This window comes from Crocodylus siamensis, chromosome 4 (assembly GCF_052110815.1).
Source record: "Crocodylus siamensis isolate JL-2025a chromosome 4, ASM5211081v1, whole genome shotgun sequence".
In the NCBI taxonomy this organism is placed as follows: Eukaryota; Metazoa; Chordata; order Crocodylia; family Crocodylidae; genus Crocodylus; species Crocodylus siamensis.
In genome coordinates this window covers 165,231,042-165,257,149 of record NC_143398.1, presented here as the reverse complement: position 1 = coordinate 165,257,149, position 26,108 = coordinate 165,231,042, and the positions used below count along the sequence as shown (strand labels likewise).

Sequence of the window (26,108 nt, the reverse complement as noted above, 5' to 3'; positions counted from 1 at the left end):
TCTATTGCCACTCGCTATCTTTTCCCAGGGGGCCCAACTCCCACATCAGTTCACTACTAGGGACTATATTAGTGAGCACTGGCATTTCATGCTGTAAAACAACTGAACTAGTCTCATGCATTCCTCTCTTCTCATCTACATTCCTCACTTCAATTACAGTTTAAAGAGAGCGGTTTGCAGCCACAGGGAGAAATAGTGGAAGTCATCGCCTTCACACCAAACGAAAGAAGTTTGCCTAACCTCATTTCAAAAGGCAAAAAGTTTTAGGGGTTTTTTTTAGAAATAAACTGACAAAACAAATTTAAGTCTTTGCCTGGTAAGGATGGCTTGGCAGTAATCAGAGATGAACAGTTAATGTCCATTCTGATAGTCACATCTGCATCTTTATATTTTTACATTCAACTTATTTTTGTTTTGTTGTCTCTTTCCCCATTTCCATGCTCTACTCCAGGGGTGGGCAAAACGGCGGATACAGTCAGTGACTGGACTCCATTTCCCAGCAACCCCTGCTTGTGTGGCTGGGGCTGGTTTCCATGGACAGCCCAGCAGCAGCACAAGGCCAGGGTTTCCATGGACACAGGCTGCAGCAATGCTGGCAGGGCACACAGCATGGTGCAGAGCTGCTCTGGGTTCTTGCTGTAGTGACAGCATGGTCCAGAGCTGGGGCACAGCCATTATCTGCAGCCTGAAAAAGAAAACGTTTCCCTGTTTTTTCCTTTCAACTATTTTTAGTTTTTTGCCACCAACATAACATACCTCATTGCCTTCTTTTTAACATTTTCTTAATGAAATAGTACTTACCATTCATTAAGGTTTAAAATGATCCCACAACATAAAATACAGTGATTCCAACCAGTGTCCTGTCACTTTTTACCAAGGCAGCCATTATAAAACTTCAAAGACAGCTTAACCTGCATGTTTTATACAGAGTTACACAGCACTATTTAGTCACTGTATTATTAACAAATATATTCTAAGATCTGTGAGCTGTGCAGGGAATTCTTAGCTCTAGAAGAGCTATCTGTAAACCAAAACAGCACTGCCAAACTCTGCCACCCCTGTAGGTCAGATTCACTTCACAGGGTCTGCTCCACGGGTCATACATATCTTGACGCAAAGGTGGCAACAGTGTGAACAGCGGCACAATAATTAGTGCAGCTATCGTTTGTCCCACTGCCTCCAACATGCACGTGCCCTTTAGGACTGTCACTGGGAATTCAGTGTCAGGCCCCGCCTCACTTGTCCCACCCCTGTACTAGCTCCACGGGCTGAGTGAAATGGCCGCCAGTCCACACACTGAATCTTGCACACCCCTGGAATAAGACAATGCAACAGGGAAATAAGCTTTCAGTTAGAACACACAAATTCAAATAAAGATTAAATTGACTAAAATTACTAAATTGCATCTCTTCAAAGGACATTACAAGCTTCACGAGCAATGCTCCAAAAAAAAAAAAAAAAAAAAAAAAAAAAAAAAATCAGCTGTAAAAGAAAGAAGCATCACATGACAGTTTGGCACATCAGTGATGGGTGCCTACTTAACAATTTTCTTCTCTACTAATAAAAACAATGATAAAGTATGTACCAGAAAGTATCTCAACTAAAAATCACCTTTTTGTTTTTAGTCACCGATTTATTTGCCTGGGCAAATGAAAGACCAAGAGAACAAAGAGTGCTTTGTTTGTAATACGCATTTTGAAAACCCTGGTGATCAGTATCAAACTATTGCTTTTAATTAGCTAAGAGTAAAGATAAGTGCCTACGGAGCTTAAGCCTTCTTGTTAAAAGTCAGTGGGACTTGGGCTCAGTGCAATTGGCTATTTCGGAAAAATCTGACCCCAATTTCAAAACAACTGTCTCTTGAAAACTCTGTTTTTTTCATCTACTCACAAATCTGTTACTTTCCAACTAACAAATAGTTTATATTTCTCTGATTTTTCATTATAATTGCAGGGGTTGGAAACAGAATTGGAGTCAGACTTAAAAGAACAAAGTTCAGTACAGCTTTTATAGCTACAGGAAATATTAGCTGCTATAAACAAAAGCTTGGTCTGCCTGGGGCTATTTTCAGTGTGACATCCCATGCTCTAAAGGCAAAAATTCCCAACGCTGCAATTCAAAATGCTTGTCAGACTTGCCCAACTGGACAGTTGTTTGAAGGCATTAAGTTTGCATGTTATCACAAAGCATCCAGGCAGGGTTAATTTAAATAATATGTGTAGTTTTCCAGTCAGTCAACCTGCCAAGATTGACTTCAGTTGACTCAGCCAGCAAGTTCCTCTACATCTAATTTTTCCTGAGTACTACTTTAAAATAAAAAAAACCCAGACAGTGTTAAGACTGAAGTATGCTTATGACAAAAATAATACATTTAGAATTAACTATGAAACTCTGTCCTTAATTCACCAGGGATATCTAACAGCCTTAACTCTGGTTGAACTTTTCCATCTAAAGCAGAACTTTACAATATTTTGACAGTTTTGTGTATATTATTATTATTTTTGAGGAATGCTTTCGCCTTTTAGAAAAGTCAGAAAGATAGCAAGGCACACACACAAAATGACAGTTTCATTCTGAGACACTTCTATGGCCTTTCTTGTGATATCTCAGGCTTATTTTAAAAATTTTCAAAGCTGTAAACTTCAGCTGTAAGCCTGAAAACTTCTATTACAGCATCAACAGCATAATTATGAGTTGACATAAATGTGTATAGCAGAACCTCTTATTTCTGACCAATTTTAAGTAGCAAAATAACCATTCCTAGCTACATTTCATACTTAGTCTAAGATGGAATATAAAGTTATTTTTCCAAGTTTGAAATGAACAGCAGCTCAAGATGACTACTGAGGATGTCATCAGCTGTAGAAGAAAAAAAATCTCAAGGATATAGCACATATTTGGACAGGTAAGGGAAAACAAATGAAATTTATGACATCTGATCAGCATGTGTTGGTTTGAATTTTTTAAAATTGCATTTTTAAAGTATCCTGGGCAACTTTTAGAATTTAAACATTTAATTCTTAACAGCATACCTGTGAAGCGTATTACAAGTCAATCTGTCCATGTAGCAAGTATAAAACATGCACCATAAAACGCACAAAAACAACAAAACACAGCTTAGTAATCTTTCTTCTCCTTTAAGAACAAGGCAAAAAACCTTGACAGCTGGCAACACTGTTAATCTGTGGCACACCTGCCAAAAAGTTTGGGTCCCACAAATGTATAAGCTATTCCAGCTATGGTGATCATTAATTTAAGCACCATGGGCGCCTATACACAAGCAGCAAGACTGCTCCAGTGCGCTGTAATTACAGTGCATCGAAGCAGACTCAGTTATATCGAATCTGCTGGAGCGTGGTAATTATTGCGTTCCAGCAGACTCCAGTGTCTCATGTATTAGTGTCCCCACAGTTAAAAATGACAGTGGGGGTGCTTTAACTAAAGCTCATTCAATAAGCTTTAGATAAAATGCCCTCACCACCCATTTTTAAGTAGGGGAACATTGAAACACAAGACTCTCCGGGTGTTTTAATTAGAGTGGCTCCTGAAGTGGATTTAATTAAAGTGCCCTCCCCCACACCCACCCCACTCCCAGAGCATGCGTATAAATGCCCCACGTTGCCCAGACCTTCTCAGGGTAGGTCTAGATGACAGGTGTACTAGACATCATGAGAGCAATCATCACCTAGTTCAGGAATGAGGCACCTGCAGCAGAAGTGCTGCAGCAGATCGGGGAGGGGGAACGGGCAACGCAGCAGACAGGGCAAGAAGGAGAAAGCAGAGCGGTGGATCAGGTAGGGAAAACAAGGTATGAAGCAGAAAGAAGAGGAGATCAGGCAGGGAACAGGGAGCAGAAAGCAGGGCAGCAGATTGGACAGAGAGGAAGGACCTCCACTGACTATGCAAAACAGATTTGAATGATGTTGCTACATTTAAAGTTACAAATTATCTACACTGTCTCCTCTGAATGACTGGAAAAGTACTATGTACAGCTGACACACAGCTTTCTGTTCTGCCAGAGTCTATTACTCAGTCGACTACGAAACAAGACAAAAAAAGTTAGGATTTACCATACTATTGCATTAGATGTAAAGATTTTCACGTTGCTATCCAAGCTGACATAACCCAGTAGTAGTAAGAACTGAAAGACACATTTAGTGATATGACGACAGGAAACAGTCTGAGCAATTCCCAGGCTAACTAGAACAAACGTGTGGAGCAGAAGTCTGAAGTCACAGGACACTAGGTTAATGGAAATTTTGACTAGCATTTCAAAGGAAAGTTTATGGTTCAGATTCTTCTCCCTTACGAACTCATAAGAATTTTGACACTGATTCAAAATAAGAGAAAGAATAACTCCCATTATTTCTATTGTAGAAGACAAGTAATTTCTATACCTTTCCTCACATTATCCGTGTCCCAACACCAGAGAAGTTTGTACTCATGAGCCATATAACGTAGCAAAGAGAAATATTAGAACACAAATAGATCACAGCGTTAGAAAAACAGAAATGTATTAATAAACAAACTCATTTTGTAGATTAATGACTAGCAATTGAAACCTCAGACGTGGACCAGGACCTCGTTGTACCAGGCACTATTACACGCACAGAAGAAAAAGACCTCCTGTGGCCCAAAGAATTTATAATCCAAGTACAGAAGAGACAAGAGATGGATGCAGGCTGACTCATAGGAATGCACACTGAAATAATAATAGCCTGCGTAAGGGCCAGTGGTCCTGGGCCTGGGCGGTCTAATTGTTTTCAAAGGATGTTTTAGGCATTGTGGCAAAGGTGTGTTCCAAGTAGAATACTGGCACATTTTTTCTTTTTCACATCCTTGTTGCAAAGTGTCACCTACTTTGATTACGATGCATCAAACTTCTCCAAATATTGACTGTAATGTGTTTAATCAAGTATTTAATAGTTTTTGTGACTACTTAGTATGCCCAGTTCTTCAGTTATGGCCTACTGCAACTAATTAATATGTGCATTGTTACACTAGATTGCATTAAAAAGCTATGTTAAAAACATTACATAATTAAGTATTCAACAGTTAGAAAAGAGCATGTTTACAGTTGCTTGTGCAATCCTAATTTGGCCTCCTTGTGCTTAGGGTACTAATCGTTAATTATATCATCACAGGCAGCAAATGAGACCGAGGTCCTACAAATAATAGCTTAATTCAGTGTACAAGCCTAATCCACTGTTTTTACTGTTTGATGTGCCTAGACAAAATAAATCAAAATCAATGAGAAATGTTTTTGATTCCTAGATTCTCCCTGCATTTATAGCTTATACTTGTAATGATGATTAATGTCCTGCATCCAATCTTGTGATAATTCTAACAAAGACTTAAAGGCAAAGTCCTTACTTTGCTCTTTGATTTCTATAAGTGTTCCTGACATTATTGCCAAGGTCAGATTAGTTATATTCCATTGCTTTCCTTTTTTTACTATATTTTTTTCAGTAACTTCTGCCATTTGTTGCCCATTTCTACCATTTTCAGTTTTTATACTTCTGTATTTGCATGAGAAGCATTTTAAGATAAAGCTGCACTGTGTCCAGACTTCTTGGATATGCCATCCTTAAAAAAAACTGCTCTTTATTCAACATAAATAAAAGTCTGGCTCCAAGATTAAGTTTAACTAAAATTACATTACCTACATTCATTTACACTTTAGTAGCTACTTAAAGGTTTGTCATTTGTCTCAACTGCATTACTTTTCATTCCTGGACCAAAAAAGGAATATATTAACCATTAAGAGATGCTGTTGTTTTGTCCATACCTCTCTAAATATTTCCTAAACTTGAGTTTCTATGTCACTTAGTGGCTCTTGAAAAAGTTATCCATTTTGAGGGAGTAAGTGGGAATAATTCTCATTTCTACACAAGGTTACTTTTGGTTCTTTATGTTAATGATTTTTCAAAATAAAGGCAAAATATAAATTCTATTCTTTTTATTACAATAATATAAAAAATAAAAAATTAACTGCAAACAGATTGAGCATTTGAAACAAGTATAAATAAATTATTTGTGTCTACTAACTTCATCTCTGAATCAGTTTTAAGTGCAAGAATTCAAAAGAACACTTAAATATACGTCACTATTAAAGTATGTAAAACAGTAGTGTCTTAGCCCTTAGTAAAAAGCTAAACTTGAATACTGTTTGTCTGAGGAAGGCAGTCGGGCTTTTTTTCTCCAGACATACTTCTGAATGCTTGTTACCATCTCATTTCCCCTTGTAAGAACTCTCTTATGTAGAACGAAACTGTTTTTAAAGAAAGTAGAATAAGCTGTTTTCTTGCTTGACCTCTTTTCCAAGTTTTTTTAAAAATAATTAATATGCATTTGGGGTTGTTTTATGGCAGTGATTGAACCAGGGTGACATAGGATCCTCTGAAGAATGTCACGGGGTGCCACTCAATATTAGCACTTTCCCATGTGCAAATATCTGCACATAATAATTTACAAGATACAAAAGTCCTAGCCCCCTAACATGGGCTTCTCAGCAAGTGAGATTCTACATTGTAGAGATCAGTGGCATAAATACACATTATCCAACTCACAATACCAAATGTTTTACATTTATATAAATGATGGTTATATTAGACACTGAAAAATCTCTAAGTAGTAAACAGTGATGTTTTGTCTCATGTATCTAGATCTGAAAGACAATTTATGTAAATATCTACGGAGTGTTATTTGTGGAACCACTGTTACAAAATTAGTAGAGGTATAGACAGAACTTTTACAGCTAAGTCAAATTTCCTCCACTCACAGTTGCAGATACCTTTAAAAGAAAAAGAGTATTCACAAATCTTTTCCACAATACAACAGATGGCCTTTAATTAAAATTCAAGGAAACCAAATTTATTTAGAAAAATATATATATTTAAGTAATTAAATCAAAATTCTCTAGGAAGGGAAGGAAAGACATGAAAGATTAGGACTGTTAGATATAACTATTTCAAGCAACCAAATACTTAGTTTTACCACAGTACATATATTCTGACTGCAAGTATATAGAATGATTTGATGTGGCAAAGAGAAATAATTGTACTTAGTGTGTTTTTACATGAATCACTTGGACAAATCAACAATTAAACAACAGGGAACAGCAGTGTGCACACTGTAGTCAGCATGATCTCATGGGAGAGAGGGGTACAAAGTTCAGTGTTCCCAGACTTCAAAGCTCAACATCTAAAAAAGATTGTGCGCTGGTTAAATTGCATGCCTCTCACCACAGCTAAACATTATTTTGAGTGCACTAAGTTTGTTTTAGAAATGGGACTACAAGATCATTTGTGTAAATTAATTCATTTCAATTATGTGGCTTGCCTTTGCTCTACAATATCATGTTCATGTTGGTCTGACCCAAATCCATTTTATTCTATTAATAAAACACACTACATTTCAGCACACACATACACACTTATATAAAGTTATCCAAGCTTATTTTAGCATCATGCAATATGAAAAAGGATTTACAAGTATAAACATTAGATTCAATCATCTGAGAGGAAGCCATACAAAACTCTCACTTTTGCATTGGTGCATATGAATCCAATTAAATTATGGTTTTTTTGTTTTTAGTACAGATCACTTTGACAGTAGATTAAGCTATAAAATACTCAGTGGAGGATGACAATTTCTGAAAATGAGTAGCTAAGATTGACATATTAAATTCTGCTCCAATTCATTTTACAGCCACAATTTACAAGCTATATACTTGGCTACACATCATTTTTCATGAGAAGCATATTCTTAATGCTCAGAAGTAGCAAAAGGTAAGTAGGAGCGTTCCCTTATCTCAAGAACAACTTAATCTTTGTTTTCTATAGTACTGACGTTTCACAGACAAGATCACTGCTAATGAATGACTGCTTTCTTACAAATGCAATCCAGCTTGGACTCACTCTACCATAATTTAGGCATATCACCAGGCACACAGGTTTGCTCAATGAACTATTTTGTTCTAGTGAAGACTGCCAGATGGACAGTTACGAATAATAAGGTCCTATTCATTAGCTTTGGGTGGTGATTTGATTCAGAGGAGATTCGGCCTTATTCGGTTTTGGAGATTTGGCCACCTTATCAAATCAGGGGACCAATTTAAAAGGTCCAAATCAATTCAAAGCTCTCTGAATCGTTGGAAAAGATTCAGAGAGCTTTGATGATTTGGGCAGTCCCCAGTGGCTGCAAGCTTCTAAGTAAGGGGCAAGGGAGGGAGGGCTAGAGGAGGGGGGAGGGGACCCCTGCCAGCCCCCCCACCCCTGCTCCGTACTTTAAAAACAAACAAACAAAGCCAGTGCTTACCGGGTGCTGCCAGGTAGGGGAGGTGATCCCCGCTGCCCCCTACTGCCCCACACTGCATGGGGGGCTTTGTCACAAGCCCCGCCCCCAGGCCAGCTCCAGCTCTTTAAGAAAAAAAAACAAGAGCCTCAGGACTCACCACTCCTGCAGCAGCCTCAGGGGCTCATGCAGAGCTCCCCCACGACCCCCGCCAGCAGGAGCAGTGAGTCTGGGGATTTTTTCAGGTTTTTTTTTTCTTAAAGGGCCAGAGTGGGCACCCATGGGGGGGGCTGAGGGAGGAATGGGGGGGTTGGGGGGCTTGTGCAGAGCCCCCATGCAGCATGGAGCAGTGGATATCCCCCACCCCCCACCCAGCAGCATCTGCTGAGTCAGGGCTTGTTTTTAAAAAAAAAAGTGCCAGGAGCTACAGCAGGCAGGGCAGCCATTGCAGGGCTGGGAGAGCAGACGGGGGATGGACCTGGCCTGGCTGATTCAGATTCGGCATCAGCCAAATCTCCAAATCAGATTCAGCCAAATCAAATCGGGACAGTGATTCGAATCCCCAAATTGAATCACTGTCCCCAGAATCGGCCAAATCCAAATTCAAAGTGAATACTAGCCACTTTGTACAGGTCTACTATTCATCCACAAAGCAAATGAGGAAGAACTCAAACTAATATTAGACAGACTTTAATACAAATAGTCACATCATAGAGACTATTCTAAGGTCTGAAGAACATTCAACTGGCACATAGATGCGCTAAAAAAAAAGAAAGTGCAGACTAGAAAGAGCTATTACATGTAGATCTCAGTGTATAGCATTTGAGTGCCTATAATGCTCTGATAAATGGAAGATGTAGAAAGGAGTTGAACTGGTGCCTCAAGGGCACTTAAGGCTGTACTTCCTGATCCAAATCTGTTTATTAGGACTTTGCAAAAGAGTGTTAGAGACTTGCTCGGGATTCCCCTCCTACAGGGAAAAAAAAACTAATTAAATAAAAAAAGCTTTCAGAGAATAGTGTTTTAGCCATTTTTAGGCTAGGACACCATTCCCCAGTACAATCACTGGGCCACTGGGACTCCACTTAAGCTTAAACATCATCCCCCAGTTATAATTTTAAAGCCACAATTCTCTGTCCACACTTCAACAATTGAGAGCAAGAGTAAAAACACTGTAGTCCAGTAGTTATCTATGGACTTTTTAAAGGCATAAGTAGGGATGAGTTCAGTTGTCTCAATTAATATGGTCCTATCTGCCATCAGAATTTTATCATAACCTTAAGATTTTCTCTACTCTGGGGGCCTACAGGTAGAAATAATACAATGATAGTATTCAGTCTCATTAAGGCAGAATGTTGAACATATAAACTAGCAGCAGGCTCAAGAACAAAGAATGTAGGCTTCAAACCAGTAACTGACCTACCAGCTACACAAGGGCATGAGTGAAACCCAGAATAAACCAGTTGGTGAAAACCTGTTTGGACAGAACTAAGTTCCTTAAATAGTTGGGACTTGTTTCCTGGTTTCAGCTAGTGCAGAAAGCAGGCTCATTGGCCTAAGCGGTTGTGGCACATGCCCTCCTGAAATCCTTGTGAGCTGTTCATAACAAGGCAGACTGATTTTTAAAGGTGACCCTCTCTATTTTCAAAGCCTTTAATAGAGTGTGACCCTGCCTATGTGTGAAGACTCTCTCTAACAAAGCAGTCAGCCCTCCCAAAGACTAGAAGTCAAGTGGTGGTTGACAGAAGTCAATCGTCATGGTGTCCTGTGACCAGTGGGGTCCCTCAAGGCTCTGTCCTTGGGCCTATGCTATTCAATATCTTCATTAATGATGCGGACATTGGTGTCAGAAGCAGACTGGCCAAGTTTGCCGACAACACCAAACTTTGGGGTAAAGCGTCCACACCTGAGGACAGGAGGGCAATCTGGGCTGACCCTGACAGGTTGAGGAAATGGGCGGACAAGAACCTGACTGTTTAACACTGAAAAATGCAAGGTTCTCCACCTTGGGAAGAAAAACCCACAGCATACTTATAGGCTCAGCAGTGCTATGCTGGCTAGCACTATCGATGAAAGGGACTTGGGGGTCATGATTGACCACAAGATGAACACAAGCCTTCAATGCGATGCTATGGCCAGTAAAGCAGGCAAAATGCTGGCTTGCATGGACAGATGCTTCTCAAGCAAATCCCAGGACATCATTCTGCCATTATACTCAGCCTTGGTGAGGCCGCAGCCAGAGTACTGCATCCAGTTTTGGGCTCCACAATTCAAAAAGGATATGGAGAAGCTTGAGAGAGTGCAAAGGAGAGCCACGCACATGATCAGGTCAGGAAAACAGACCTTATGATGAAAGGCTGAGAGCTATGGAACTCTTCAGCCTGAAAAAACGCAGGCAATCTGGTGGCTACCTATAAGTTTATCAGGGGTGCTCACCAGGATCTGGGGGAATGTCTGTTCACCAGAGCACCCCAAGGGATGACAAGGTCAAATGGTCACAAACTCCTCCGTTTCAGGCTGGACACAAGGAAGAACTTCTTTACTGTCCAAGCCCCCAGAGTCTGGAATACCCTGCTGCCGGAGGTGGTTCAAGCACCTACTTTGAATGCCTTCAAGAGAAATTTGGATTTTTATCTTGCTGGGATCCTATGATCCCTGCTGACTTCCTGCCCCTGGGGCAGGGGGCTGGACTCGAAGATCTTACAAGGTCCCTTCCAGCCCTAAGGTCTACGAAACTCTATCTTTCCTCTCTCAAAAGCTAATTATTTCTATTAACTATTAACATTTGCTTTATTAACATTACATATTTTACATGCTTAAGCAATAGTGAAAGATCAGTTTTATGAACAGAACAGTGAAAGGTGAAAGTTCTCAAAAGCACCTGCAAGAGTTAGGGGACTACTATTTATGCATCTGAAAGCCTCCTCTGGAGACACGAGTTTCTTTCCCCATAAAATTTTCTGAGTATTTTTTAGACAATGGTTATCAGTGATATCTTCTATCGGACCAACTATAAAGTTCAGAGAGAAACTAGAACTGAAGTAGCATGCCTTGTGCCCAAAAGCTTGTCAAACTTCTCTCCCCACTACAGAGGTAGTCCAATGAAAGGTATTACAAAACACACCCATGCCTCATACTTTTCCTGGCCCATAACAGCTACAACATTCCAGCCCCACTATATTTTTTTGTAATTGTTTATAAAAAAAATCATAGTATGATATCACTTAAATCAGTATCAGATACAAGAATTAGCCTATTAAACCAGGCGGGGAGGGGACATAGATCAAATACACATAGCCAAAAGCTTTCAAAGGGATAACAGATTCTGGTAGGCTGCAGAAGGAAGGTAAATCACTTCAACAGGGTTACGCGTCATACATTAATTATACTTCTTAAGCTATTAACCAAGCAATGAATATTTAAGGAAGTTGCTAAACTTAGAATACTAGGTAATTTCAGATGCCATTTTTGCCCCCCACCGATCAATGTTTTCATATTGCTTCAGGTCACCTGAAGCTCTCTTTCGATGGTACCATACATGTAAGTAATGCTTAGTGTTATCATCCTCTAGTCTGTTGCTGCAGAAATTGTTTTCACCAGTGGCTTCTTTGGAACAGGATCAAGTTCTTAAATTACATGAGTTAGCTATACTACTTGATATAGCTTAGCTCTCTTTAACAAGCTTGTATTCCTTCTTTTAGATGAGTAGGGTCAGCACTAACAGTAAGAAGCACTAGACAATAGTACCGTGCACTCATTAAAATTTAAAAATGCACGTTGCTGAAAAGTGTTCACTCTGAATAAAGAGGTCTCATTTTACATTGAAAGCCACCAAGAAAGATCAAGCCAGCAATCTGCATCCTGAACAATGCTTTCTTTAAAAAGAATCACAAGTCAGAAACAGCACAGCTGATGAACAATATAATGCTGTGACTCAAACCTGAATGTCACTAAAATTAATTCAATTAATTTTAAAACCACCTCCTAGCAGCAGCCAAAGTGCCACAGAACATTTGTGGCTATTACAGTCATTAGACTTTTTAAAAAGAAGACTGGCAGCTAGTAACTTCTGGGATGAGAAGTTGATACACTCAGAAATATGTTCTTTAATGGGATATCAGCTGAACTAGATCAAAAGCCTTGTGTCAACTCAAAATTGCAACATAAGAGCTATTTTTAATAACCAAATACAAAGATAAAAGGAGTTTTTAGACTTATGCATAAGCAAGGTTGTGAAAAGAAAAAATGGAGGGAGGGCCAAACAGAGATGGAGAATGTACTGTTAACAGAGAAATTCCTAATAATATCTGCTCTATCCTAAGAGCTGGCTGCTCATATAGTACTCCCTGTCCTTGTTTCCAATTGCTAAACTGCATTAAAGCCATCTAAAACTACCTAACTGTTTTCTTAACATTGCATTGCCAGTAAGTAGTTGCTCTGCTTGCCACAGGATTGTTAAGTGATCACACAAGCCAGAAGACATGATCCACGAAATCATAAGCAGATAGTCAAAGAGACACAGTCTCAGTATAATCCACACTGAAGGTAAATTTAGTTTAAAAACACCCCACTTCTGTAGAATACTGGCATTACTGCTATACTTAATATGCCAAACCCAAGCACCTGTTCATCTCAAAGAAGAAAAACTAAACAGGACTGACATACTAGCAGTAACCTGAAAGCCACTGTGTGGCATAAGTTTGAGTTTTGCTCTCCTCTATTCAGAATGCAGGAAACCTCTCTGCACAATTTTGTGGCAATGGAGGACTGCATTCCTGTTTCCTCCATGGCTTGCTCCTCAGCCTTTTGGCTAGGAGCAAGCAAGACTAGGGGTCATCTGAACCCCAAGGCCTCCAGGCTTGGGGCTTGCACATAGGTTGCCTGCCAAAACAAAACAAAACAAAACCCCACCCCAAAACAACAACAAAAGGTTCCATCAGCACATTTGCCCAATACAAGCCATGTGTTTTATAATCATGCTCAGTGTTGGCAACATTTAATCCACCTCATAGTTGGTTTCCATTGCTGAGCACATGCTGCTTTTGGCAGCAGTTTAACGATAGACAGTGTATTTAGTGAGATTTCCTTGTACATAATTATAAGATATGGGGCTTTTTTTCCCCCCACCATGACAATTGGGGGATGGAAAACCTTGTCTTGGAATCAAATAATACAATATTAAATTTTAGCAGCTAAAGCTTTCTGAGAGTCCATCCCTTCCCACTTCTCATCTCCCCCAAGTTGCCATTGCTGATCAGACTGCACACAGCATTCCCCAAAAATAACTTATCATCCTTTCTCCAGGCCTTTGCAGCTAGAGAGGTGAAGGCAGTCTTTCCCTAGAATGACTGACTCCTCCAAGATGCTCCAGGCCTGACAATGGAACTAAGACCAGAGAGCCTGTCTCTCCTTTGCTCTCAGTAACTTTGCTGCTGGCATCAGACAGCATAGAGTTTGTCTGATTTTAATGCAAAGGAGACAAATGCCAAACCAGAGAAGAGGAAAAAAAGAGTAGGCTGGGACAAAACAGGCTGGTATGACTGGTACTGAGGTGGGTGGAAGAGACGATGGGCAGACATGGGCTCAAAATTACTAAGAGCCTGGAAAGTAGGGGAACACCTTCGAAAAGCTGAGTTCAAAGAGAAGGCACTAAAGTTGAAACATGAACTGGAGTGCAGAGGAAGAACTGGGTCTGGTAGGGCAACTGGAGTGGGACGGAGAGGAAAAGCCAAAGGAGCAGAAACTGAGACCAGCAAGGGAAAAAGAACCGAACCGCAGCAGGGTAAGAGCAGTGAAGCGAGAGGAGACTGAGGCAGGCTGGAAGAGGCAAGGCAGAAAAATGTAAAATCCAACAGAGCTCACCTCATTTTAGAGCATGGAAAGGAGCTCAAGACTCCTAATCTCACCATTTACTCCTATGACAACAAATATCTGTGAAACCAACTGGCAAAGCACACTTTTCAGCCTCATCCAGTGTCAGGACACGAAGCAGAAAACAACCTATAACTGCTAGTGTTACTCCATCAGCTCAAGAAGCAGAAGTCTGTGAGCTGGATTTACAGGTTCCAACAAGGCAATAAAACTACTTGTTTATCATTAACATAACATTAGATTGGGGGGGGGGTTGGTTTTATTTCTTTAAAGTTAGTAAAGTATGCACATGTACAAAACTGTCAGAGAAACATTGCAGCAGTAATGCGAGGCATTCCAGACTAGGAAATGCCCATTACCCGTGTAATCTTAATTCAATCCTCCTGTTCATATGTATTTTCATACAGTCTTTGACTACACAGTACTTTTTCTACAGGATGCCTGCCCCATTCAGGCCATGGTCTGGACCTGTCCTGGGGATGCATAAAGGTTGTTGAGAGAAAGAAACCATTGTTTACAGGACCCCTGCTGCCTCTTTGTTGCAGAAGTTGGAAACTGAACAGCAAATGGGGGGGGCACTCCTTATAGTAAACTCAGTGGGATCTGTAGTTTGAATAAATTAATTGCTATATACAATAGGGAGAATACCACCCCTTCACATGGAACAACTGTTAATTTTTTGAAAATATTCAGATACTATAATAACAAGCATCACAGAAAGGCTTATAAGGAAATTAATAAATCTTCCGAAGAGTCATAGAGAAGTAGGGCTGGAACAGACCTCCACAGGTCACCAAATGCAACCCTCTGCTTAAGGCAGAATCATCCCTATCCAAACCATCCTATACAAATCCATTGTCTAATCTCTTAACAAAACTACACAATCAACCCTGACAACACCAAATATAACACCGTAACCTGCCACAGGTAAAGCAGGGGAACCATATCAGCCAACAAACATCCTGCTTCTATAAAATGTCAATATAGGCTCAAGGGGTCCCAGGTAAAAGGCAATGCCCTTTGCTAGAGGAAGTCAAAACCCCTCACAGTCCATACCAGTCTAACTATGGGGTAAAATTCCTTCCTGACCCAAAATACAGCAATCAATCTGACCCTAAGTGGAGGGGCAAGACCCTCCAGCCAGTAACCTCTGGGCTTTGGTCCCAGCAGGAGCACTAGCATATTCCAGTAAAAATCCTCAACTTTGGCTGTAGCCAACACCCAGTGCCTCTGAGGGAGGCTCAAAAAAAATCCTGACTGCAAGTATCAAGAGGAGGAGGGGAAGGGGAAAGGAAACAAAGAATTACCACCCAGCCCCCCATGCAGCAACCAGTAAAGCATGGGGAATACCCACAGTAGAACATATACCTAGATCATCCCCAACCAGTGGCTGTCCAACCTCTTGGAGAAGTAAGTGGCTGTCCAACCTCCAACACTGGAAAACAGGGTTTGAATAGTGTGCTGTAAACAAGACCTAATGCCATACACAGAACAATAAGATATAACAAAGCACTGGACAGCTGCTATCTGAATGAACACTGGCCAACCTGAGCCAGAGGTCCTGTGGAAAAAAAACCACCTGATCCTGTACTTAGATTTTTTTTTAAACTTTTGAATGCTTGACTTGGCTGCTGTAACAATAAATCTTTTAAAATGTGTGTTACACATGCAAAAGTTAAATGAAACTCGAAAATAAAGAGGTGGAACAAAGTCATAAATGATGTGATTCTATTTTTGGTCATCTATAACCTCGCTTCACAAACCACGCAAAATACTAGACATCTAGGAAAACAGAAAAAGCATGTCAACCTAAGGCAGTGATTCCCAAACTTTTTCTCAGAGTGACCCCATTCATGGCCCCATTTCCTCAGCATGGCCCCTCACTCCCAAACTGCAGCCCCTCACGCCTGCAACCCCATCCGCTGATGCTGTGACCCCATTTGGGGTCGTGACCCACAGTTTGGGAACTACTGGCTTAAGATATAGAAAGAATTTACAGGCACATTGCAGGAAGGGAGGAAGAAGACCAAGGAAACCATTACCTTGTTGCAATAAAGCATCCAAAGTTCATAGAGCCGCTCTCTGGATGCCATTCCTTTACCTCTTCTGTTTCCAACGTGAGTTCAAGATCCTACCATGCTCAGCTATAATCCAAGGTCCCTTTGTATGATTTTGTTTTATAGTCAAATGTTACCATAACCCAGGGAAACCAGAAATCAAGGATGAAAGCAAATCGTCTCAGGCTCTTCCCTGGGTAAAGTAAATGTCACACAGCTCAAACAGTTAAAGGCAACTACTGGGCACGACCCTTTTCATCGATAATCGATGGCACATTAGCATTCATCTCAAAGTCCAAAAAAAAAAGAAAGAAATCCCTTCAGCGTTACAATGGAAGAGAGAGAAAAAAACCCCTAGTAGCTCCTGAGGTTGCCAGTGGTTTCTACATGGAGACCATCCTCACTTCTCAGATCCGACCCCTCAGGAGTCAGCCGCGGCACCAGGATGGTGTCAGATGAAATGGGAGACTCCTCCAAATCCAGCCCCGGGCCGGGAAGAAGCGGCCTCGGCAGCGCAGGGAAGAGGCAGATGAATGGGGGCGATTCACCTGCGGGTGCAAAAGAAGAAAACACAAAAATAATAAGGGCGAGAGGCACGAGAGGAGCAAGGAGCCAGCGAGGACCCGGTGCCCAAGAAAGCAGCACCCCCCACATCGCAGCCGGGACCGGGCGAGCAGGGCGGGCCGAGCACGGCAGCCGCCGCGGGGGAGCGGGGCGAGGCCTCCGCGCTATAAGGGGGGTACCCCCCTCCCCAGCTCCGCGTCCCCTTCTCTCGCCCCGGCCCCTTCTCCCGCCCCGAGAACCGACCGGGACGCTGCCGCGAGCCCTGTCCGCCCCAGGGCCCAGCTCGGCTTGGGGGGGCGGGGCGCGGCCCGACCCGTCCACATAGCCCCGCTCCAGGCCCCGCCCACATTCCAGCTCAGCCGCGCCCACCCCCGCCATGGCGACCGAGGCCGGGAAGGGCAGCGGCCATCTTAAGTGCTGGCAACACCTCCCAGAGCTGAAGGGGTTTAGGGTCGCTTGTCCCGTCACCTCTCCACACAGCGCCTCCCCGTCCGCTCCACGGGTTCATCCCTCCCTCCCTGCGTGCCGAGGCGTAGGGCTGGCCCTGAGCATGGCAGCAGCACAGCCAGCTGCAAACTGGTGTCTTCCTCCCTGCTGTGCGCGCGACTGGGCGGGGTGGGGGAAGACCTCCAGCCGTCACTCCTGGCCGCAGCTGGGGAGCCAGCAGAGAGTGCAGTCCGTTTGCCCCTCAGAAAGCCCTGTGGCATGTAGATGCACCTTATAGATCAGTGGTGCTCAACCTGTTTTGGCCAGCAGGCTGGATGGGCAGTGCCTGTGGGGCAGACCCAGCCACGTGGAGCCAGCCTGGCCCCAACCTGGGATTTGGGAATTTGGCACTGGGCGAGGCATCTATAGCTATGGCCAAATTTTACAACAGATGGGGAGCCTCTTGGGCTGGAGACCATGGCTCCACAGGCCACATTTGGCCGGCAGGCTGGAGGTTGAGTACCCTCGTTATGGCCGAACTGGATCAACATAAATCAGGCTGAGCTAGAAAAAATGAAAAATTTCTTTAAGACATATGCGTCTCCCAAGCTGCCTGAAGAAGTGGTTGCAAAAAAATGTCATCACACCAAACAAAAGGGGGAGAGAGATGGGATATACGCGGGTAGTCAGCCAGCTCTGAGTGTTAAACTCCCAGTTACTCCTGCTGAGTATGAGGGGGCCTGAAGACACAGGACCCCCTTGGGAAGAGGGGCTGGGTGGGACTGTCCTGAAATGGGAACATCAAGTCCTGATCCTGGGCTCCATAACTCTTAAGACAGTATTTATCTTGGATTTCCAGTATCATGCAGGGATCTGGGTTTTCCATTCACTGCAGAAAAATGTGGGAAACGGCCGGTTTCCCCTTGTAGGCTGGCAGAGTTCCAGCCTGTAAGGGGCAGCGGGGAGCTGGATGCAGGGGGCACCACATACATGTCTACATGTGCACACATGCACGTGGCCAGGAATACAGCCCCAGGCAGCAGTGAAGAGCAGCTCCCCCAGCTGCCTACAGGTAAGTCTATGGCGGGGGGCGCAGATTGAGGCCCCCATAGTGAGGGAGGGAGTGGGGCAAGGGCTGAGCCTGGGGCCGCTGCACAGCTAAGGTGGTACATGGGGACCAGGGCTGGGGCAGGGAGCAGGACAGAGCCATGGATGGCTCATCCAGAGGGTTGGTGGGGGGTGCTGTCTGCTGCTGTGCACACTTCCAGAGAGAGGCATGAGGGGCACATGTCCCACAGATTTGTATGCGGGGTAGGGGCGGATGTGGACTGCCCGCTGCAGCCTTGGGGCTCCCCACCATGCTGCCCTCCTTTCAGGAGCCCTGTGCCAGCTGTGCCACCATGGCAAGGTTCCCCGTGCCCACCCAGCCACAGCACGGGGCAGCAGTGCAGAGTTGTGCTCCCTGCTGCTGCAGGTTAGGCAGGGAGTGTCTTGCCATAGTGGTGTGCAGGGCTCCCAGAGGGGGAGTAGCACGTCAGAGAGCCCTGACCCCACAGCAGGCAACCTGCATCTGCCCCTGCCCCTGCCCCTGCCCCTCCCCCTCATGGGCTTCCCTCAGCTTGGCTCTGGACATGCCACGGGGGGAGGGGGTCATTTAGCTTGCCACCACCCTCTCCCTCCCAGCAAAAATAAAAGTTGGCACCTATGCCTGGTACAGCATGCAGTGATCCACTAGCCTCACTCGAATCCCTTTGATCCGTTGCTGGGAGGATGAGGAGTATGACCTGTATAATTCCCTTCCACTTCCTTCCCTCCAGACTTGTTCTCTGACACCTACTGGATATGGGGGGGATATAGATTCCTTCCCTTTGATAACTTTATAACTTATGTAGCTGTTGTTTTCCAAACAGCTGCACCCTTATAGGCAGTGTCTGCTGCCTGACCCCTGCTGATGACCTACAAATAATTCTCAGCAGGGCACAGAGCTTTCAGAGGGAAAAGAATGAGGCACCAAAGACCTGAATGCTAACACATTTTTTTTTAAAGACTGGTCATATATTCACTTTGCCACATAAATAAAAGCACTGACACTGAAATGTCTACGCAATAAATAATTTGCTTCCATCTTTAATATATGTTTGCTCCTGATCAGCAGCCTTTGAACATATAAAGGAATTATCATTGCATATCGGACCACTTGTCAATATAATTGTTTACTATCCTCCTTCTGACATCACTAGTACCAGATGCTTCTGAAGCGCAAAGACCCACCACTGACACTGCCCACATACAATTCTGGAATAACCTACTATTCAGGCTTCGCTTAGTGAGCAGCTGTGCCCTGAGGCATGAACGTTTATATCCCTTCTCAATAAAAATTATAATATTTAAAATAACTGGAAGTTCAACTCCTGATGTAGGTAATTTTTTTAATTGTTTTAAATCCTTGATGTCAATAACATCTTATAGCAACAAGTTCTCCAAATTACTGATATACTACACAAAATATTTCCTTTATTTGGTTTTAAATTTGGTGTTTTAACTTTTCCTTTCAGGTCACTTTCTTATTATTAAAACAAATCGCACACAGGAGCACTCAGTTTACCTTCTCTATAGTAATCATTGGTTTGGATACGCTTATCGTAGTGCCTCGTATCAATTAACTAGATAGTCCCAATCTTTTAAATCTCTTTTCAGAAATACTTCCATATTTCTAACAGTGCCTATAAACTATTCTAGTTTCTTTTGAGATGCAGCATTTCAGGTGAGGTATATTTAGCTCATCTCATGGCATTATATTTTCAGACCCTTCTCTTGTAAGTCCTAACAATTTTTTGACTGTTGCTGCACATCATCTGAGATTGTTGACAGATGTATCTAATACTAAACTTCCTGGTTATCCAGAGAACAAATACAGCATAGAAAACAATAGTATATACTTTCCCAAATTTCCTAGTGGTGTGCCTTCCTCCTGTCCTGGTGAGCTCTTATGGAAGCAAGACTGATAAGGATGTTAATTATTAATTATTTTTGTCTTGGTGACTCTTCACCCTTAATTCAAAACTACCACCTCATTTTGCAGGAGTAAACAAATAATCAGATATCAGTAACTTCAGGTCATTACCATCCTGGGTTGGATGTGAACCAATAACCTGGCCTAATGAACTAGAGAACTGGATTGTTGGAGACTAAGCTGATGGAATATGTTTATGTAAATATAAGGAAATATATTAAATATACATGTACTTTAGAATTAAAATTGTCCGAGTTCTTTTTCAAAGCTGCACTTAGCTACAGAAAAAATATGCTGAGTTAGAGAAGTTAATTCTTTAGAAAGAATATCCATCATGACTATCCTGCATTTCTGAAAACTTAAGCCCAGAATTTCTTGCACTCTCATCACAGTGAATATATGGTCTTGACATTTGTATTCTGTCATCTCATTTTTCTCTTTATTGTTATGATAATGCACATCGTCAGTAAAGAGATGTCAGTACCATACTGGCTGATTATTTAAAACAATGTCTATGGATTAGTACTCTCAGACAACAGCATGTCTGAAGTATATTAATTGTTCATGCACATATCTGGGTCAGATAACATGCAGAGAACTCCAAAGCCTACATGAAAAGATTTTACATCCTACTGCACTCATCATGATTAATATTCTTCAGTAAACACTATTTCAGACCATGAAGTATAGAGCTCTGTGAAACAGATAGCAGCTACAGTTTTCCAAGCCCATTTTCTAGGTTCTCTTCAATACTCCCCTATCAGTATAAGTTATTCTGCAACAACTTTTAATAAGTTGCTATATAATTTCTATGTGTGTATCGCTTCTGGTCCTGAAGTCTTCATGCATGTGACACACTATATGCATAAGGAAGAAAATTAGATCCCATGCATCTTCTGTTTCAAATAACTTACCTTTTGTAAGAACAGAAATTATGTTTTCCCTAACATTTAATTTGCTTATACTTTTGATTGTTCTAATGAACTTGGAAATAGAACTATTACCCAAAGATTTAAATTTGATTCACTCATCCAGGTCCTTTAGGATAAAGATCTGTTTTATCATTGTCATCCTAAAGCACAGGGGTGTAGCTAGCTCTTTCTGCACCATGGGTAAGGGGGACAGGGGTGGCTTGTACTGAGCACAGGAGAATTGGGATGGAATGGTTAGCTCAAAGGACTAGAGCAGGGTTGGGCAAAATATGGCCTGCAGGCTGGATCCAGCCTGCCAGTTGACTGGATTTGGCCCACAGCTGCCTCTGTGATGCTCTGCATGGGGCTGAGCCCCCACCCACTCCCGTCAGGACAGCCCGCACCATGCTCCCTTCCACACCCACTGGCCAGGCTCTGACCAGCGTGCGCAGCTTCTGGCACGGCTGTTCCCAGTGCTGCTCTGCTCCCCTCACCTTCAGCAGGTGCTGCCCAGCTAAAGCTTCCCCACCCCCCATGCCCACTTGCACACCCAAAGCAGCACAGCAGGGGCAGGAGTGGGAGGAAGAGCTACCACTGGAGGTGGAGAGAACACAGCAGCACCTGGCCAGCTGCAGCCATACCAGGAATAGCCCTGCCAGAAGCTACAAGTGCTGCCTGGGGCCCAGGCTGGCAGGGCTGTTGCATTCCCCTCACCTCCAGTGGTGGTTCCTCCTCCTGCTTCTTTCCCTGCTGCACCGCTCCAGCTGGGAGGGGAGGGGGGATTCAGGTGGGTGACTCCTGCCTCAGCATGCAGGGCTCCAGCCCCAGCATGACTCCACTGGCTCTGCCTTCCACTGGCTCTCTCTGCCCACCCAGCCAATGATCCACCACCTGCAGGCAGACAAGGTGGGTAAAAGGCAGCTGGGAGCTTGAGCAGGAGGCAAAGCCCAGCATGCTGGGACAGGAGCTGCCCAAATGAAGCCCCCCTGCCCCCACCTTCCTGCCCACCTGGAGCAGCACAGCAGGGGCAGGAGCAAGAGGAGGAGCCACCGCTGAAGGAGGAGCAGAACCACCCCACTGACCCAGGCTCCAGCCAGTGCGCACGGGTTCCAGCGGGGCTGTTCCTGGTGTGGCTGCAGCCAGCCAGGTGCTGCTCTGTAACCCCTTGCCTCCAGTGGTGGCTTCTCCTCCCACTCCTGCCCTTGCTGTGCCATTCCAGGTGGCTGGGCCAATAGAGAAGCTTCAGCAGGGCAGCTCCTGCCGGAGGCGAGGGAAGCAGAGCAGCACCTGGCTGCCTGCAGCTGTACCAGGAACAGCCCTACCAGAAGGTATGCACTAGCCAGGGCTGGAGCTGGGGCCAGGCGGGCAGGAACAGGCTTGGCCCCATGTGGAGCACCATGGGGGTAGCTGTGGACCACACTGCCTGGGCAAGTTCTGCTGCATGTGCCCCTTTCCCTTTCCTCCCATTACCCCCAGCTGGCTCCCAGGACCTAGGACCCAGGCAACCTCCCCCCCACCCCCATACACTCCTCACAGGGCAGGGCATGCAGGGAGTGGATCACAGCTCAGCCTGGGCCCCAGCCCCAAGGCGTCACCACCTCGCAATGCGGCCTCATGATCCCAGCCTCACCCACCCATCCTGTTCCTGAAAACTGCTCCCTGTCTGCCCAAAGCCCCACAGGGAGTCTTGGTGAATTGCTGCATGGGAGGCTGGGGGGGAAGCGTTATCCAGCGCAAGATAAATCATTAAAATTCCCTGTGAGTCCCTTGGGCTCAAATAATTGCCATCCCCTGAACTAAAGGGGAATTGGGGGTGGATTCCCCTCATTAGTCTCACTCCCCCAACCCCCATGGAAGATCCCACTGCTGCAACAGCTACAGGGTTAAACTTTTCACAGCTGCCACTGAATTGTATACAGTAATTCACTGTAAAAGCCTTAATTCTACAGTGGCTGTGAGACAGTTAACTCAGTAGCTGTTGGTCTCCCAGAATGGGAGAGGGAGGCTGATGAGGGAAATACTGCCAGTGGTTTGCATGGCTGGAGGTTACAGCACTGAGGTGAGCCTGTGCCAAGGCTAGTCACTAGAATATTCCACTGGTGACACCCCTCCCCCCCGCCAACCCTGAGTCCATTCTGGCCCTTCACAACATAGCAACCAGGGCTCATGACATGATTGCCCAGCTCTGGTTAAGCTACTGCTAAATAGGGGTGCACAAATAGAGATTTTTTGGGGCTGATACCGATAGCCAATTTTTAAGGAGGCATATCAGCCGATATCGATCCAATTTTTGATACAGCTGCATCCAGCTGCTAAGTCTGTTGCGGTGGAAGGGGAGCGGGGAGGGAAGGAGTGGGGGAGGCCAGATCAACACCCCTCATAGTAAGGGAGGGAGTGGGGCTGGGGTAGGTGCTGCCCAGCTGAGGCAGGGCAGGGCAGGCACAGGACGGAGTCGCGGCTAACCCAGGGGGCATGGGGATGGAGGGCAGCTCCCGCTGCTGTGCACACCTTATCCTGCTCCCGCCGCTTGTCCTGGAGGGCATGGGGGGTGGGGGCTGTACCCCTGGATCTGCGCAGGGTGGGCTGCAGCTGTGGGCTGAGACCAGGATCTGCATTGTGCTCAGGGCAGGCAGCAGTGGTGCTGGGAGGGGTTTACGGGAGGGTGCTGCAGCCATCCCAAACTTCACCATAGGCCCCGCTCTCAGTGCTGCTGCCACCCACCCCAAGCTCCAGCCCCATTCCCTCCCTGACCCTGGAGGGCGTTGATCTGTCCCCTCTGCCCCTTCCCTCCCCCAGTCCCCTTCCACCACAACAGGTTTACCAGCTGCATTCAGCTCTCCATGCTGCTGGGCTGTGCTCCTTGCTGCCTGTGTGCTGTGCTGTGTGCTGTGGCTACATGCACACACAGGCATTTATCAGCCAAATTATTGGCCACTTCAGGCTGATTTCCAGTATAGTCAATTTTCTTTATATCAGTGCTGATCAACTATTGGACCAATGTATTGGTGCTCCGGTACTACTGCTGAAGTATCTATCTATTTTAACGCATTGTTTTATATAATTAGCATGGAGAAATATTGAAAAAAACCAACAATTTTGACTCCAATCCTCCAAAATATTTATCTTTGTGGACCCTCAACAGTCTTAATAACTTTATGAGTACTAAGTATAGTGCATGAAGTTAAGCAGGTATACTAGTAGGATCATGGCATCTCTCTTTTCCATACTGTCTAGTGAGTCTCAACCAGGATGTCATAGCACCCTGGGGCTCCTTGAGATCCTTCCAAGGATGATGTAGTGTGTCACACAATGTTAGCACTGTTAGGTGTGCAGACATGATTCACAAGATAAACCCAGAGGAATCCACAGTATTAAAAACATTCTAACCTGTTGCGGTCTTTCTAAGTTCTTTGCAACAGAAGAATTGTTCTAATATTTTTCTGAAGTCAAAAAATGCATGAGAAAAATTAAAAGCTGGCATTTTCAGACAGGGTAACTTGAATCTAACAAGACTGGGTGAGTCTACACCTGCATTTATGCCAGCTTAAATTTACTATGCAGTAAGTGGGAATAAGCTGGCGTCTACACGTGCAGGTATTAAAGCACATTAACACTGTATGTGGACTGACTTAGTACTAAAGTTAATCCCAAATTAGTCCACGCACACAGTGTTACTGTGTAGTAAGACATCTACATGTGCATTACTGCACAGTAACTAATTGGGCGTAAGTGTGATACCTGCATGATGCAGGTATCAAATTTACGCTCAAGTTGGCATAAGTCGCCATACTTCCTGTGCAGTATGGGCACACATGTATAGACGCGCGCCTGTACTGTGCAGTAATTTCAGTTACTGAGCAGTAAATGTGCATGTGTAGATGCATCCACTGAGAACCACTGGTCTAATGAGGTATCAAAACTCTCTTTCATGCAAGCCTGATATGAAGGATGGACAATTCTCAGAACTGCTTGGAGAAAAGCATTTTTTGTGGTCTAATTATTTACTTTTAAATTCTATATTAAAGATACTCATTATAAGGACTGTGACATAAGATTTTACCCAAAAAAATTAGATATTTTTTTAAAATATTTTGTAATTCATAGAAAACTTTTTAAAATAAAATGTTACCTGCAGTATTGGAACCTCTAATATGTAGATCTGTCTTGAGCACATCTCAGTGGTCTAACTATGAAATGCTAGAGCAATGTCACATCTCCCTGGGCATTTGTACATGGTGCATACTTTTGTATAAATGTCAAAATGTGCATCAGTGCTAAGAAAATGGCAGCGGCACACTTTTGAACTAAAACACTTTGAAGGTATTTTAGTTCAAAAGCACACCGCTGCCATTTTCCCAGCACTGACACACATTTCACTGTTTATATAAATGTATGTTACGCAGTGCTGGGCACGTAAATGTGAAGGAGAGAGAAAAGTCCCTTGTGCACCCACAGCTGGAAAAAACCTACCTACAGTGCCTGAGCCAGCAACAACAAAGGATTGCTAGTTGCTGTGGGAGACCTGCTTTATTAGCAGTTGCTCAGTCTGCACCGGTATTTCTGGCCCAGTGCCAAGGCAGGAAGAATGACAGGACAGAGGTGGGAAGGAGACATGGATGCTGCAACATTGAATGCCACAGCCAGAACCCCAAGGGATGAAGAGAGGACTGATTCCCAGCCCAGGAGCTTGGAGGGGCTCCGATAGTTTGGGACACCACAGCCAAGCCCACAGCAGCGCAAGAGCTGTTAGAGGGGCTGGTAGGAAACCATATTAGGGAACGAGCCAGCCGGAGAGCTGACAATGCTCCAGGCGAGGTCTTTTTATTTCAGTTATTTTTACTTTCATTTTGGCTAGGGGTGGGGGGAGAAAAGAAAAGAAGAGCCTATTAGGCTGGGTCCTGACTACTCAGAAAAGAACAAAGAAGAGCAGCCAGCAATGGCCCAAGCTGGAAGGATGCTGGGAAAGGATCC

At 44.0% G+C, this 26,108-nt stretch overlaps 1 protein-coding gene across 1 annotated transcript in view; it reads right to left on the bottom strand.

The window, feature by feature from the left end:
• NBEAL1 (neurobeachin like 1) overlaps window positions 1-17,121 on the bottom strand; it is a 134,468-nt gene extending 117,347 nt beyond the window's left edge. The window contains exons 1-2 of the mRNA XM_090044777.1: window positions 17,031-17,121; window positions 16,209-16,771 (exon numbers count right to left, since the gene is read on the bottom strand). Coding sequence (XP_089900903.1) covers window positions 16,209-16,259 — 51 coding nt within the window. The 5' untranslated portion in view covers window positions 16,260-16,771; window positions 17,031-17,121. The remainder of the gene's footprint in view (window positions 1-16,208; window positions 16,772-17,030) is intronic.
• Window positions 17,122-26,108: the final 8,987 nt, after the last annotated feature.